The sequence below is a fragment of the Eumetopias jubatus genome, unplaced genomic scaffold, assembly GCF_037043125.1.
Source record: "Eumetopias jubatus isolate StellerSeaLion01/CBP00866 unplaced genomic scaffold, mEumJub1_p1.0 scaffold_10, whole genome shotgun sequence".
In the NCBI taxonomy this organism is placed as follows: domain Eukaryota; kingdom Metazoa; phylum Chordata; class Mammalia; order Carnivora; family Otariidae; genus Eumetopias; species Eumetopias jubatus.
In genome coordinates this window covers 56,251,101-56,267,930 of record NW_028274816.1, presented here as the reverse complement: position 1 = coordinate 56,267,930, position 16,830 = coordinate 56,251,101, and the positions used below count along the sequence as shown (strand labels likewise).

The following is a 16,830-nucleotide window of genomic DNA, read 5'->3' as shown; positions in this document are numbered from 1 at the left end:
TCTCTCTCAAGTAAATAAATAAAATCTTAAAAACAACAAAAAGATGGGGGCACCTGGGTGGCTCACTCAGTTAAGTGTCTGCCTTTGGCTCAGGTCACGATCCTGGAGTCCTGGGATCAGTCCTCACATTGGGCTCCCTGCTCAGCAGGGAGTGTGCTTCTCCCTCTCTCTCTGCTCCTCCCCCCAACTCATGCTCAAGCTCTCTGTGTCTCTCAAAAAAAATAAATAAAATCTAAAAAAAAAAAAAGATGGTATGTGAGTATGTATAAATAATTTCAAATTTCCCGAGGTATGGGTCTTTTTCTCCTTCCTTCTCTCACCACATATACACACTACTCCATATACACACATATACACACTACTCCATATGCACACATATCCACTCCTCCAACAAACACCCCAGATATTTAAAAAAGAAAAGAGACAACAGTACCAAGATCTATCAGTTCCCAGGCAGTTGACACTGCTTGCTAAGGACCAAAATGGAACTGACAGATGAAAGCTCAAATGACTAGTGAAGATGAAAAACTCATATGGTTTTTAAGGTGGTTTTCTACTTCCCCATAATCACTCCTTTGGGATTTAAATCCACTGTAAAAGTTAATATACAAAATGTTTGTACTGCCCTCAAACCTTTTGGTCAATGAGTCTGTTTGACCTCAAAAGTCAAGTGAAATAGCCAGCTGGGTGACATTTATTGCCTGACACAGAATGCCAGACCCCTCTTAAGAAGTCTTACAACACAGATCCAGCCGTCAGCAGTATGGTCGGGGAATGCCATCACGATGACAAAACAAACTCTCATGAGGTCTCATAAACTACCAAGATTTGATTTTATTTTTTAAGATTTTATTTATTTATTCATAAGAGACAGAGAGAGAGAGGCAGAGGGAGAAGCAGGCTCCCAAGGAGCAGGGAGCCTGATGCGGGACTTGATCCCAGGACGCTGGGATCTTGACCTGAGCCGAAGGCAGACGCTTAACCATCTGAGCCACCCAGGCGCCCTAAACTACCAAGATTTTAATTCAGAATTTTTGTAGTTTGCCTGGCTAAGAATCCACTGATTTCTTAGGTCACGACACTATGACAAATGAGGAAAAAAAGTTGTGTTTCAGAGTCTCAGTCCCACACAGGCCTACCTCTAAACTTTCAGGGCCTGGGGTGAAAGTACAGGTGGAAACCCATATAACACTTCTACGTATTTAGGTATAAATCATACGAACGGGCTATTTAAAAATAAAGTGTAGGGGTGCCTGAGTGGCTCAGTCGTTAAGCATCTGCCTTTGGCTCAGGTCATGATCCCAGGGTCCTGGGATCGAGCCCCACATCGGGCTCCCTGCTCAGCAGGAAGCCTGCTTCTCCCTCTCCCACTCCCCCTGCTTGTGTTCCCCCTCTCGCTGTGTCTCTGTCAAATAAATAAATAAAATCTTTTTTAAAAATATAAAAATAAAGTGTATTATATTCTCCTGCCTCAGCAAATAAACTTTCTTTATTACTACCTGGAAGACTGGGTTCAAATTTAGAATTCTCACACTCCTTGGGAGTTCTGCGGCAGAATGAGGTGCACTAGGAGAGGGAAAGGTCCTCTTTCCCCTCTTTCTTCCCACCTCTGGCTCTGTGTCACCATGCAAGAGACTTTGCACATGAGTGTGGCCACCCAGGCCATCCTTCCCCACTGAAACAACTACTCTTCAGGCCTAGGCGTGTGGACCTTGTTGCAAGGTTTGCACTCCGGAGGAAGATCAGGGAAGAAGCCCACAAAGGCCTGGGTAGTGAGCCGGGGTGGTCTGGGCAGGAGATTCCAGGGGTCCCAAGTACCCGCAATGTGGTCCAGAACTAGGGGGGTGGGGGAGATGGACCCAGGTGGACATATCACCTTAATCCCACGGAATCCTCACTCTACTAGAGGAAGGGCTACAAGGAGACCAGACTGGGACCCTGTAGAGCACTAGGACCAAGGACACCGGCCCTCTTTCCTCCCCAAGTCTCAGGGCAGAACTACTCGAAATTTTGCCAGGAACTTGTGAATTCACACAAATGAATGTACCTCTCTTAGGCCTGTCTGTGGCAGGCAACTTTTAGGGAAGTTTTCTGATATTTGGGAAGGAGGCCCCCAGTAACCTTGTCTGAAATATGTACCAGCCCTCCAGCCACACGTGACAGAGCCAGAGGTGGGCACATGGCCCAGGCCACACCAAACAGATTCTTTCTCCTGGGAATTGAGAATCTGAAAATTAATAACAGAGACACATTAATGGCTGGAAGCGCTCTTTAGAGAAAAGCTAAATTCCTGCTGTATCCAAGTCTCCCCAGCTGGCCTGGTCTTTACCCTTCTCAGGTCACAGTAGTTAGTCAATGCTTCTTGTGCTACTGCAGCCTGAACCCAATTAATGTCCCATTTTTCTGGTTCAAACTACCTAAAGTCTATTATTGTCTAGGTGCCTGGCTGGCTCAGTTGGTGGAGCATGCGATCTTGATCTAGGGGTCATGAGTTTCAGCCCCATGTGGGGTGTAGAGATTACTTAAAAAAACAAAAACAAAACAAAACAAAACAAAAAAAACGACATCACCTAATCTATAGTACAACAAATGCAAATGGTGGTACCCATCTTGCCCACCTTGCTGACACTGGATTTACGATGAGAAAAATATGCCTAACAGCATCCGCAGAAAATGAAGGGTCTTCAGATAAAGCCCCCAGCAATATGCGCCAGGGAGCCACAACCCCCAGAATGAACACCCCAAAACAGGTAACTTTCACACCTCACTCAGCCCTCCCCCTTTTCCCTGCCCTCAGCTCATGGATTCCGCTGGGTACAATGCCTGACTTACTTCCCTCCACTATCCATTTCCTTTCCTAGCAATTCTGAGCCTTAAGGATTTCAAACTGATAGTCTAGTTAAGACTAGTAACAAACCCTCTTACAACTCTCCCCAGACAGGTATCAGCTTCCTGAGGCAGGGATCACGGTGAAAGACACAGCACTGCATAGAAGAGAATGTCAATAAGTATCTGTGAGCTGATAGGATCCAACCTGTTTTTCATTTGCCAAAAGCCCAGTAGTAAATATAAAAGATGAATTCTCCCACACAGTCTGACAGCCATCAAACTGTAGGGCTGTGTTGAGCCACTCTGAACAGTGGGCAAGTATAAAGCCATCAACGCAATAGGAGCCTGGCTCAATGCACTGAGGCAAAGCGAAAAGAGAAGAGAACACAGCCTCTTAAAACGACTCTCCAAAATGGACCATCCACTCCTATGCTTATGGAAAATATGTTGAGTGAAGAAAGCAAAAGATGTTATGTGTATATGTCATGTATATTAGATTGTTATGTATTTCTCATGTTAACGTATGTTCATTAAAACCCCAATTTTATCACATATGCAGATGAGTAGGAAGAATACTGAAAGGAATATGACAGTCATTACTGGCGAGCAGGGTTCACATTTTCTCAACTTGTTCTGTATTTCCCACATTTGGGACTGTAAACACATTTTACTTTTTTTTTTTTTAAGATTTCATTTATTTATTTCAGAGAAAGAGACAGCGCAAGCATGAGGGTGGGGGGGGCAGAGGGAGAAGCAGACTCCCCACTGAGCAGGGAGCCCGACGCGGGACTTGATCCCAGGACTCCGGGATCATGACCTGAGCCGAAGGCAGACACCCAACCGAGCCACCCAGGCATCCCAAAATATTTTACTTTTAAAAAAGCAGGCTGAACATCTATAACAAGGGATACAGCTCTGGCTGTAAAGCTAAATGTAAATCAGAATTGAGACAAGTTGAAAACTACAGATTTCTAAGTTGGATTTCCACACCTACTCACAAGAGTCTATAGTTTTCAAAAGCATTCTAACAAATGACAACCACAATCCAAGACAAAGCTGTCACACTCAGCAGAGTGGTAAAAGAGCCTGAAGTCACCAAATGTTACCATTACATACTGATGATTCTGGAATGTGAATTGATAAAACTACTCGAGAGTCATTTAGCAGGTCTGGTGAAGTTGAAACTGCACATACCCTATTCTCCCACCTAAGCATACATCCCAGAGAAATCACACATTTACCCAGAGAGATTATCTACACACACACACTCTCTCTCTCTCTCTGTGACACCATTTGTAACAGAAAAACTTTATACACCCACATGCTCACCAATAGGAGACTGGATAAACAAACAGCAATGCATTCACACAACAAATACACTACAGCAAAAAAAAAAAAAAAAAAGACCAAATGTCCTGCTGGGCTGTCCTAGAGAACTCAGTGATGATGGCAACTGTTCTGTATCTGTGCACAATACAGATGCCAATACCGTACGTGCTTGGTGAGCATTTGAAGTGTGGCTAGGAGACTGAAAAAAATTTTATTTTAGTTAATTTTAATTTAAATAGCCATATGTGGCTAGTGGCTAACCACAATGGACAGCAAAGCCCTAGAACTGCATACAAACACAGATGGCCTCACAAACATAACGCTGCTCTTAAAAAGCAGGTGGCAGCATGCATACAATATTAAACCTGATTTTTAAGAAGTTAAAAAGCATACCAAACAATCCTATATTGCTTGGAAATACATATGTAGTAAGAAGAAATGGGTGGGAATGAGAACCACAATTGAGGGTAGTGATTACTTATACTGGGGAGGGATAGCTGGGGGACCTTGACCATGCTGGCAGAGTTTTATGCTTTAAATTGGGTGGTGGGTCCATGGCAGATTAGCTACATCATTCTTAATTTACACCTACATCACATTCCATTGTTTAGATTTACAAACGTGGTAAAACGCCATGTCAAGCAGGGCTATAACCGCCCCTTCCAGGTACTTGTTATTTATTTTGAGAGAGAGAGTGAGAGAAAGCGTATGAGCACGCAGAGGAGCAGAGAGAGAGGGAGAGAAGCAGACTCTGCGCTGAGCAGGGAATCCCACGACCCTGGACCCTGAGATCATGACCTGAGCCAAAATCAAAGAGCTGGAGGCTCAACTGACTGAACCACCCAGGCACCAGCCCCCGACCCCCGTACTTTTTAAAATCCACACAAACGTACCTCCCTGGGGAGAAGACAGAGAAGGAACACACAGATTGGTACAACAGGACTGGAAATATTTGGGTTTTTAAGTTGGGTAGTGTTTTGTTGTTATGTTCTGTAATCTGTATTGATGTCACATTATTTGGGGATATCAGATATCACAATAAAAAATACACTGGATTGTGCCGTGATGCTGGGAGACCCCCTTCCCTCATTCCTAGAGTGCCAAAACCTCGCCCCCAGCCCCCCACCTGTCCTACCTTAAAAACCTGCTATCAGCACTCTGCCCAACTCTGCAATATGCACCCTGCATCTCCTGCCCCCCACCCCCAAACCAAGTGATTCTGACAATTAGCAGGGTTTTAAACACCTCTGGTCTAAAGGTCCTGGTCTAGGCAACCCAATGACTTACTTCTAAATACTCCGGGCCAAGTCCCTTGTCCTCTTTTGGAATTCTGTTCTCTCAGCCCAGCTCAAATAACATAAACCATGACAACTAATGTGTTATGAGGTTAATTAATCCATTTGGTTGATCACAAAGAAAGTCAACTCAGTAATTCTTTTTTAAAATGACAATGATCTCCAAAGCTGTCCTATTATGTGTCAGGAGCAGCCACAACACACTGAACAAACATTTCCTGGATAAGACTGTACCAGGGACTGCACCAGGAACACAGCAGTGAACAAAAGCGCCCAGCCCTTATGGAGCCTGGACCCTAACGGGAGAGAAACCCTGACAAGTTCCCTCAGCATCACAAACCAAGGTGAAGAATGAAACCAGTCAGTCCCTGGAATGTTCCCTTCAGGATGGGGGTGAAAGGAGATGAGTCGTCCATAAACTGCTCAGAAAGGGGGATCAAAATAATGAATCACTACTCAACTGTGGAATCTCACAACTGATTCATGCAAGAGTATTAACAGTGCCCAAATTAGTCCCTTACTATTTCAGAAACAGAGGTAAAATTAAATCTGTATTTCTTAGCATGTCACGAACAAATCCTTTGTTATGTTTAATTTTTAAAGAGCTGTGATGCAGAGTCACCACCACCAGGCATCTACTGTGTCTGGCAGCCCTAACAATAAAGAAACATGAGCAGCAGCATGGGAGCATGAGGGTGGCCTTTTATCCTGAAGGCTTTTCCAGAAAGGTCCCAATTTTCATGTATTTTATCCCATCATCTCCATAAAGTTTAAAATTATCCTAGAAACTCCAAGGGGGATTCACCCTTTAGAAGGCAGGGCAAGCCTGTGCCCGCGGCCACCGTCTATGTCCTCCCCCTCCACTCCCTCTTAACATAGCTGCAGGATCTCAGGCAAGTCAAGGAACTGCTCTTAGCTTTGGTGGCAGCCGTAAATAGAGACAACAGGACTGGATGCACTTCCCTGCACCCCACAGAATGCCTTGCACACAGTAGGCACTTTGCAACTCACAGATACAAAAAGACCTGGCTGTTTCGGGGTGAGGGAAGCCAGAGTCATTCTGTTCCTACGTCTGTGCTTTCAGTTGATCCCATTTCCTGTGACTAAATGCCAGTCCTGTCTTCAGTGCTTGGCAAACTCTCCTTCATGTACCAACTCTTAACAACTCTTCCTCTGGGAAATCTTTCTGGACACTTCCTTATCACAAAACTACTGCCCTCTCCTTTATCTACTTTACACTGGTATCTCTATTAGGATTGTGCCCAAGACCTGATTCTGATGAAATCTGTCTCATAACTTTTCCTGGGCACCAGAGGAAGCCAACGACCAAGCACCTACCTCTGGGCTAAGAATTTTCCCACTCTTGTATTTATCATGATGACACATGTGCTAGAAAGGCCCAGTATCCTCCTAAGCGGTGTGAAAACCACAAGCTCTATTTTTCCTCTTTGTTTTTTAACATTTCTAATTTAGGAGCACAATGTGTACCTTGAAGCAAAAGTGGCTATACAACATTTGGTTGAACCTAAGGAAAAGGCGGCGGGGGGGGGGGGGGGCGGGCGGGGAGGGAACCCTAACCAGAAACCTTTCACAGGAAACAGGAAGTGGTTGCCTCCCCACCCCCATCCTGCACTTTGAGCATAACCCAACTACCTATTCTGTACAATTTAGGCGAAGGGGCATAATCTCAATTAAGGAATTTTTGAGTTGGAAGAAAACTTTAAAATCCAAGGAGCAGTCTCTGCCAAAATGGACAAGGCCTGTTATAAGGTGGCGAAGCCAGAGCCCAAACCCAGTTCAAGCCCGTCCTTCCGCAGTGCTCTTAGTGAGGCCGCACAAAGACAAGGTTTGGAATCCCAGGGATTGTCATCAGGAATGCACTGAATGCCTCACAACCTTAAGGGCTCGGGGTTGGAATCCAAGCCTGAATTGTCCAAGTGAAACAGCTGACTAACAATGTCAGCTGGGGAATATTTTGATACCTTCAAACTCGGCCCCTGGAGGAAGAGGCCGCACAAAGAGCTCTGTGACTGAAGAGCCCAAGGAATGGTACGCGAAGGCCACCGGGTGCCTGCCTGGGCTGCCCACATTCTCCTCATAGCTAGATAAAGTGGCTCCCCAGAGCGGTTTCCAGATCCGCCCCAGTGGGCACCATCATCAGTATTGACTCCGGGAGAAACTTCCAGCTGTGAAGGGCTAACAAAGCTAGGCGCTCTCCCCCATTTGAATGTGAACGACCCCGCCTCAATCAGAGAAGGCCCTTAAGCCATAAAACCCTTCACACCAAGGCCAAGTGTCACACTTGTAAGAGGGTGTGATTTATAAATTGACAGCACCCACAAAGATGCTTTTGTACTCCTCCTTAGTTAACAATTTATCTCCCCCCACCAAACTCACGGAGCTATTCAGATAAAGCTTGACTGGGCCTCAAAAAGAAAGAAAAGGGAGAAAGAAAAGGACCCAAGTTTTGGCCAAAACACCAATGTTCACTCTGGGTAATTATGGTCCTGTGAATAGACACTAAAATTAGGGCTTAATAATTCCTCTATATCACACTCACAGCAATCAAACTCTTCCAATACAAACATAAAGAGCAAGAAAACAAAAATCTCCTGCGCAGCCTTGCTGGAAACTCAACGAGTTCCACTTCTGTGGTTTCTGCAGTCTCTCTTGTGGTTTCTGCGCTCTTAGAATCCCCCCTTTAGAGCAATTTTAACTCGAAGCTCTGACCAGCTGTTTTTCTTTCTCAATATTTAAATCTACAAAGCAAAGAGTAAATATGGACTCGGTCATGTCTTTCCTCAGTTGGACAAAACCAATTCTGGCCCCTTCATCTTGTCTCCCCCAGTGCAGGACTCCCTTCTCGGATTCCAACACTGGCTGTGGAAATCATCTCCTTCCGAGTCCCTGCTCTCTCTGTAAAATGATTTAAATCACTGCGCCAACTCCAGTAGAGCCTAAGCCCCTAAAAACTATGTTAAAAAATACACACCGGATGATAACACTTGTCAACACTGAGGCCTTTCTTCTTAAAAGGTTATCTGGTGGAAAGCTGTCCTCGAATACTTCATTTTAAAAGAAGCAAAGCATAAACAATTCAAGCTTAAACTGTCTTCCTGCCCACTTAGGTAGGACTTCCCTAAATTGTCTGTCTATCCAAAAAACTTTCTTTTATGCAAGAGGGATGGCCTTTGCTCCAAGTCATTCCGACACTGCTCCAAATACTAGAGGCTCCAATCGGCCCCCACACCAAGTCAGTCCTGCAGGCATGTTCTCTCTAGCCTCCACGGAGTGAAAGGAACAGCATTCAAACCAAAGTGAGTAGGTAGCCAGTATTAAAAAGTTTGGTACTGGGATGCCTGGGGTGGCTCAGTCAGTTAAGTGTCTGCCTTCAGCTCAGGTCATGATCCCAGGGTCCTGGGATAGAGCCCTGAATTGATCCCTGCTCAGTGGGGAGCCGGCTTCTCCCTCTGCCTGCTGCTCCCCCACCTTGTGCATGCTTGTGCGTGCGCACGCTCTCTCCAAAAAAATAAAATCTAAAAAAAAAAAAAAAGTTTGGGACAGAACCTATAAAAAAAATCTGTATTTCTGATTCTGTTAAAAATTAACACCTGGCGGGCACCTGGGTGGCTCAGTTGGTTAAGTGACTGCCTTTGGCTCAGGTCATGATCCTGGAGTCCCTGGATCGAGTCCCGCATCGGGGTCCCTGCTCAGTGGGCAGTCTGCTTTCCCCTCTCCCTCTACCCCTCCCCCAGCTCCTGCTTTCTCTCTCAAAGAAATAAATAAATAAAATCTTTAAAAAAAAAAAAAATTAACACCTGGCATCACTGGGTCCATATTCCTTCATGGCAACAGCTGGCTGAAACTAAGCAGCAGCTACCCCCTCCCTCCTTTAAGTTGGACAAGCACTAGCCGGGTTTGTCCAGACCCCTCCCTTCAAGACTACATGCTTGCTTCCCCTGCTTGCAGTTGTGACTGCCTGTCCCCAACAAGGCTCCAAGGTTTCTGATCTTTGACCCCCTCACAGTACACATACCTTTTTGACCATAGTCGTTTCAGATGAATCAAGCTTTGCTCTCTTGGTATCAGGTCCGTCTTCTACCCCTTGGTTAACTTTGGCAACTTTGGTTTTCTCCCTAGAGAGTGACAAGGGAAGGGAATTGAACTCTACTCTCTGAATCAAGCCATTAGAACAAGAAGAGCATCACCAGCTCATGCGATAGGATGGTGGCTGAGAGCAAAAGCCTGGGGTGCTTGGGTGGCTCAGCGGGTTAAGTGTCTGACTCTTGGTTTCAGCTCAAGGTCGTGGGAACCAACAGCTGCGTTGGGCTCCATGCTCAGCAGGGAGTCTGCTTGAGGTTCTCTCCCTCTCCCTCTGCCCCTTCCCCCACATTGTGCACCCTCTCTAAAATAAATAAATCTTAAAAAAAAAAAAAGAGCAAAAGCTTTGCAGTCAGGCGTATCAGAGTGGGTTCAAATCCCAAAGTGGCCAATGATTACCTGATAAATCAATTACCCACTATGTGGGAATAACAATCTCTCAGAATTATTTTAAGATGAGAAATAACGAATTGCTTAGCATACACTGCCCAGCGCAAAGTAAGCTCTCAGCAAGCTTTTTAAATTTCACTTGAATTATGAAATAGAGCCAAACTTAATTTCTCCCCTCTGCCATGGGGAGCTCACATTAAAATAATCTGGCCTGCTTTTCTCTAGTATTGACTTCTCCATCCGTTTAGAGTGTGCCCAAGAAACTACAGAGTTTCTGAAAGCCATAAAATGCCAAAGTTATGAGAGATTTTGAACATGTCTGTCCTTCCCTCACCTCAATTTTACAGACAAGATATTTGCAGACCAGAGATATTTCAGTGATCTGCCTAAGAAACTGAACAAAACAAAGCAATTCTTTTTTTAAAGATTTTATTTGTCAGAGACAGACACAGCGAGAGTGGGAACACAAGCAGGGGGAGTGGGAGAGGGAGAAGCAGGCTTCCCACGGAGCAGGGAGCCCGATGCGGGGCTCGATCCCAGGACCCTGGGATCACAACCTGAGCCGAAGGCAGACGCTTAACGACTGAGCCACCCAGGCGCCCCAAAACAAGCAATTCTTGACTCTTGGTAGGAAGCTTCACCTACCACACAGGATCTCTCTTTACCTCTTATTAGCAAGGGAGGTAGTCAGAAATAACAGCCAAAAACCCAGTGCAGATAGTTTTAACAATACTGGTATCATCTGCCACCTTTCATCTGGAAGCTACAAGTTCAAACCACTGCAGGTCCCATCATGTGAGAATCACCACCGTCTTCAACCTTGATATTCAAACTGAGAGGATAAGGTCTGTTTGTTAGACCAGAGCAGTCTCTGGACTTTGGAGCTTTTCCAAGACAGACTTTGACTGCCTGTGCCTTCAGAGTTACCCATCTTAACTATTTCATACTCATTTTATTATCAACCTCAAAACACAGAAGCCAAAACTGAGGAACACGTGTTTACAATCCAAGCAAGTCTCCCGTACACAGAAGGTGTGGTTTCACCAACTGAAGTCCAGGCTGATCAAATACCCACGTGGTATATTTGACTGCCGTAAGAACTCTGCTTTAAATTAGACCATTATTTTGAAAACAAGGGCCACATCTCCTACAATTCTGAACACACAACCTATATAATCAGTAGGCTGTTAATGAACTGGTTGCCAAGTGTTCAAGCATACTTTCCTTAGATGGGTTGTTTCCTACTGGTGAATAAAACTATATTTTTTTCTGAAAATATTATGTTCTCCCCTCCTCTCCCAAAACTTACTCTACGAATTCATGCTCTCCAAGATTGGCAAATGTGTATCCATGGTAGCCAAAAACATCTCCTGTAAAAAACTTGATGCTATTTTTGTGACAGATCTGGTCAACTTTGACTATGACATCCCTGGAGCAGCAAGTCAGACAAACCTGCAGAAAGATAGAATTGGCTGAGTGTGAGCTTTGCAAAATGTGAATCACTGCCCTGATGTCTAAATAAATCTTAATGAACAGTCTCTCTGGGCATGTCTAAAGTCAGTTTCAAACTGGAATAACAGGTTCTTTGGATCCTATGGTTAGAAGACAAAAGAAAAGTTGCAGGTTTCACTAGAAATGTAAATTGCGAGACCTCCACTTTCTGCAACCAAAACAAAATGGGTTTAAACCAGAAAGTAAAAGCCATTCAATGAATTTATTTCCCCTGTTCTATGAACATATATAAACCACACCTCAAAGTTTTTGTGAAAAGGGAAAAGACAGTAATAATTTAGTCTAAGTTATTTCTAAATTATTTAATCTATTAAAATCTGAATAAGCTATCATGAGAAGCAAAACCAGTTTTAAGTGACCCAAGGGTCATATTTAAATTCGGGGGCATTTTTCCCTCCTTGTTTTGATTGATATGTTAAGATAAAGAAGATAAACAAGTCCTGTTGAGATTAGTTTTCCACAGTTTTCAACGTGAAACTTTATCTGAATTTAAGGACAAAAGAAAAGGTTACACACCAAGTGACCTTCCATTCAGACGTAGACAATGAACCGGTGATTCACTCACTGGAATTATCAATGTTGCTCTGAGGCCTCTATGTTGTGTTCCAAAAGTTGAGGTACTGGAAATAGCTAAGTTTTACTGCATGAAACACCATCTTTTCAGGAAAACCTTTGTGATAAGGGTCATGAAGACAATTTCTAAATTGCACAAGTTTTCTTCTGAACATGAAAATACCCAAGGAAAAAAATCAAATCTAAAAGGCAAGACGTCACAGCTGAACATGCAACATTGACCAAATGGAACCCTGCAGAGTCAAAAGTGAGGGTAAAACCTAAGAGGCCCAGTCATACATAGCCCATGAGACACTGATCCTCGCCCCATGCGCATGCTTTATACAACCAACTGGCCCGGTGCTTCAGTTCGAACAAACCCTCTCTCTTAAGTGCTAGAAATGCAAGGGACACCTAGAATTAACCAAATGTAGTTACTATGGATAAAGAAATGAAGAGGAGAGGTTTGTCCAAACAGAAAATATTCCAATACTTCGGAGTTACAAAATAGAATGAATTAAATTAAAAAAAAAAAAAAGACAAAACGCACAGATGATCCATCATTCCAAGCACATATCTGAACAGATGCACATATGAAATAAAAGTGTGGAAAAACAAACTACCCAGCCCAAATTCTAACCTCTCATGTAATAGGCCTCTCATTTAAAAAACAAGTAGATCATCTGTGACTATTTCATGGTTATCCAACATTTGTTTAGCTTTTCCTGGGTACAGGGAACCATGTCTGAAAGGTCACAGATGCTGAAACAGAATTTAACTTATCCTTTCACCTCTGCATAGATCTGGCAGTGAAAACCAAATGAGGCTGGATATGCCTCATTTGGCTTATGACTACAGTGAATTTGTCTAGTTATCCATGGCAACACGGTCAAAGTGGCTGTGTGAAAGAGACAGACAGACCAAGATCAGGTGTGCTCTTTTTTTTAAGACAAAACACAAGCTGTAGTTTGATATTTCTAACAAAAAAAATGCCTCTACTACAGAAATTAGCCACCAACTTGTTTTCCGGAGAAAACACTTGCAGTAAAATGTATCAAAGCTATATGGAAAGATTCTGGAAGGAGTACAGACCACCAATGATGAAACCTGGTGTAAGGGAACATATGCCCAAAGAAGAAAGCAGCAGACAGCAAATCACAAACAGCTACAGCAGATCCAACAGACTGGATCTACTACCAACACATTCAACATGGCAAGGCAATGTGCTAGTAAGGCACATACACTAAGGCAATGTCACACTTGAGACCACGCAGGCAATGTACTGAGCCTTAAGATTTTACACTCTATGAAACTTACAGCGTCAAACTGAGTGAAAAATGACTCCGGCTTCTTTTCTATATTCTCAGTGTCCACCTTCACATCCACCATGGGGTTGAGATTCTGGGCTCGCTCCAAAGAGGCTTCAGCCCTATTGCGGCCAAAAGATCCGGTACGGATCAAGAACTGAGCTCCAGGGTCTTCTGGAGATACCTAGAAATAATATTTTTTTAATACTTGAATTGTGGGGGGAAAACAAATTCTCAAAAACAACAAACCTTTCCATTTTAAAGGATAACTAAAATATCTACCATCTAATTGTATTATTGTTCTTGCAGGAATTTGCCTAATGCAGACTCCCTACACTCATTCCTTCAGAGACTTTAGAGACATTTAACTTTTTTTACTTGGCATTGATAGTTAAAGAGCACCCCCTTGTGTTTATAAAGAAAATTCACTTTAAACAGAAAAGTCCACACTTTCTTCTTTCACTTAAATTTGTAACTGCTAATAAAATGACATGATTATCAGTGGTAAGAATTTACAATACGTACTACGTTCCCAATTTTAAGCATTTGGAGACAAACAATAGTAGTTTAAAGGACGTAGTCCCTGGGGCGCCTAGGTGGCTCAGTCGGTTGAGCATCTGCCTTCAGCTCATGATCCCAGAATCCTGGGATCAGAATCCTAGGATTGAGTCCTTAGGATTGAGTACCGAGGCAGGCTCCCTTCTCAGCGGGGAGCCTGCTTCTCCCTCTGCCACTCCCCCTGCTTGTGCTCTATCAAATAAATAAAATCTTAAAAAAAAAAATAAATCAATAAAGGATGTAGTCCCTGCCTACAACTGGTTTAAAATCAGACCAGTGAGTGACACCTGGCTGGCTCAGTCAAAGAATGTGCACAGCTCTTGATCTTGGGGTCGTGCGTTCAAGCCCCGTGTTGGGTACAGAGATTACTAAAATAAATAAACTTTAAAAATAAGTAAATAAATAAAATCAGACCAGTGCCAACATCAGGCACAATTAAGAATGCCTGAAATTAACTCTTAAATTCAACTAAATTCAGAAAGGAGGAGAGATGAGTAGGGCTGGAACAAAGTGAGGATTTCACCCACAAGGCTGGATGTCAGCAGAGAGCCTCAAAGACAGATAATAAAATCACGTGACAGCTGCCAGTAGGATTACAGATCCCATTCTGTTCACAGCATTTGTTCACACACCAAACATCTATTTTAACGATTAATCTCCAGTATGACCTTGCTACCTTCACCAAGACACAAGTTAATCCCCCTCCTCTCCTCCAGCCAACTATCCATAGCACACACTCTCCCTTCCTACCTCTCTTTCAAGAAAATGAGCTCGTCTTCCTCCTGGTCAAGGCCAGCCCTCTACCAGTACCCTTGACCCATCCTGTCCCACTTCAGGGATCTCATCACACTGAGAGGCTGTATATCATAGTGATTAAGAGCAAGGCTCTGGAATAATTCAAGCTGAATTCAAATCTTTGATTCATATCCTAGGTCAACCACTTACTTAACTGTGTGACCTTGAACAAGTATATAGGAATCACATGCAAAATGAGGTTAATAAAAACAGTACACTTACTATAATCACTCTACTTGTGTTGCTCTGCTCTTCCCTCCCCAGACATCCAGTCTCTACGTGGACCCTCTTGGGTGTGGTGTCCCCAGGACTCCATCTCAGAATCACTCATCTTTTTGCTCTGCATAGCTCCATAAACTCACTACCTTTAATTTCTGCTGGTTATTTCTCAAATTGTTCCTACTGGTACAGACTGCTAACTGATCCATCAGAGTCTTGTACTAAACTGCCCACCAGCTATTTCCTCCTGAATATTCGTATTTGACTATTTTCTTGGTCAACTGATGAGCCTACCAACAAACCATCCAATTACTTGAGTCAGAAACCCCAATCTTTATATTCATGTTATATCCTTGGTTAACAGCCACCTGACGAGGTAGCTAAGAGCATGGGCTCTACGAAGAGTCAGACTCCCTGGGTGCTGGTCATACCACCAACTACTATGACCTTGAGTGGGCCAGCAAGTCAATTCCCTTTCCTCAGTTTTCTTATCTGTAAAATAGGGATGACAATCCCTACATCTCAGAGTTACGAGAACTAAATGAGATACAACTATAGCTCTTAGAAAGAAAAGTATCCAGCACCCTCAGGAAGTATCTGCTACTACAGTGATTCCTTGCTTTCCCTATGCTCCTGTATATGATCCTACTGATTCTACCACCTCGTATTTTTCACCTTTTATGTGCTTCTTGTCTTTTCTATCACGAGTGCTATTACTCAGACCCTTTTCATCTCTCACCTAACCGACTAAAGCAGCCTTCTAAGTGGTCTTCTGCACTGTATCTTGTGCAAATCATATATAGTAACTACTGTTCTACAGAAGGCCTGAAATTGACCAGGTCACCCATCCCACATTTGAAACTTTTTAATGAATCCTTGCCACCCAGAGGATGAGTACAAGCTTACAGCAAGGCTTACTAGCAGGGCCTTCATGATTTAGACCTTACCTACAACCTGCACACCCCCACTTTGGGCTTCTCATTCTAAAAACACCAAAGAGCACTGCTTGCCATATTCTATTTCTACCACGCTGTTCTGTGCCACTGCTAATGTTTCCTGCCTAAGACACAGCCCCGCCACTTGAGAAATCTCTACTTGTTCCTTAAGCCTCAGCTAAGATCACAGCTCCACGAAGCCTTTTGTGTACCCCTACCACAACCTGAGTCAAGGAGCCTGCTCTGGTTTCTAAAGAAACCTTGAGAATGGGAACCAAATTTTGTGGATCTTTGTATCACAAGTGTCTAGATAGGGTAGCCAGCAGGTACTCGGGTATTTGTTGATGTAAACAAAATAAAATACTCTGAACTCTGAAGGGCAGGAATTAACATCCTTGATTTATAAATGAGCAAACTGAGGGGCACCTGGCTGGCTCAGTTGGTAGAGCATGAGACTCAATCTCAGTGCTGCAAGTTGGAGCCCCACACTGGGTACTAAAATAAATAAAGATAGATAGATAGATAGATAGATAGATAGATAGATAGATAGATAGATAGCAAACTGAGTCCCTGAGAGGTTAGGCCTCTCGCCCAGCTTGAAGGGGTGGGATCTGAGTCCAAGTCTGCAAAATTCCAGAGCTTTTGCACTAGGTAGCACGGTCTCCCTGGGATGTTTCTAGTCAGGGCGAAAAAAGCACAAGCATATTGCAACAAGGCAGAACCAAAGTGTGTCCATGAATTTATGAGGTGGGAGTCAGGTTGGGTAAATTCACTGGGCCCAGGTTACATGAAGTCAGTGGTTCTCAACCCTCCCTGACTTTTAGACTCACCTGGAGAACTTTTATTTTTAACAATTCCCCCAAAATACTCAAAGCACAGATGGGATTGAGAACCACTGTGTTAGGCCTTGAAAATCAGTCAGAGGAATTAGGCTTTGCAGTGGAAGGTAGGTGGAAGGCACTATAAGTCCTCAAAGTGAAGACGGAAGGGATAACGGTCAGCCTGTTC

General features: G+C 43.6%; 1 protein-coding gene across 1 annotated transcript in view; it reads right to left on the bottom strand.

The window, feature by feature from the left end:
- The window catches only part of SAE1 (SUMO1 activating enzyme subunit 1), a 77,157-nt gene that overhangs the window by 42,705 nt on the left and 17,622 nt on the right, over window positions 1-16,830 (bottom strand). Inside the window, exons 3-5 of the mRNA XM_028088049.1 lie at window positions 13,326-13,499; window positions 11,254-11,396; window positions 9,490-9,589 (exon numbers count right to left, since the gene is read on the bottom strand). Of these exons, the coding sequence (XP_027943850.1) occupies window positions 9,490-9,589; window positions 11,254-11,396; window positions 13,326-13,499 (417 nt within the window). The remainder of the gene's footprint in view (window positions 1-9,489; window positions 9,590-11,253; window positions 11,397-13,325; window positions 13,500-16,830) is intronic.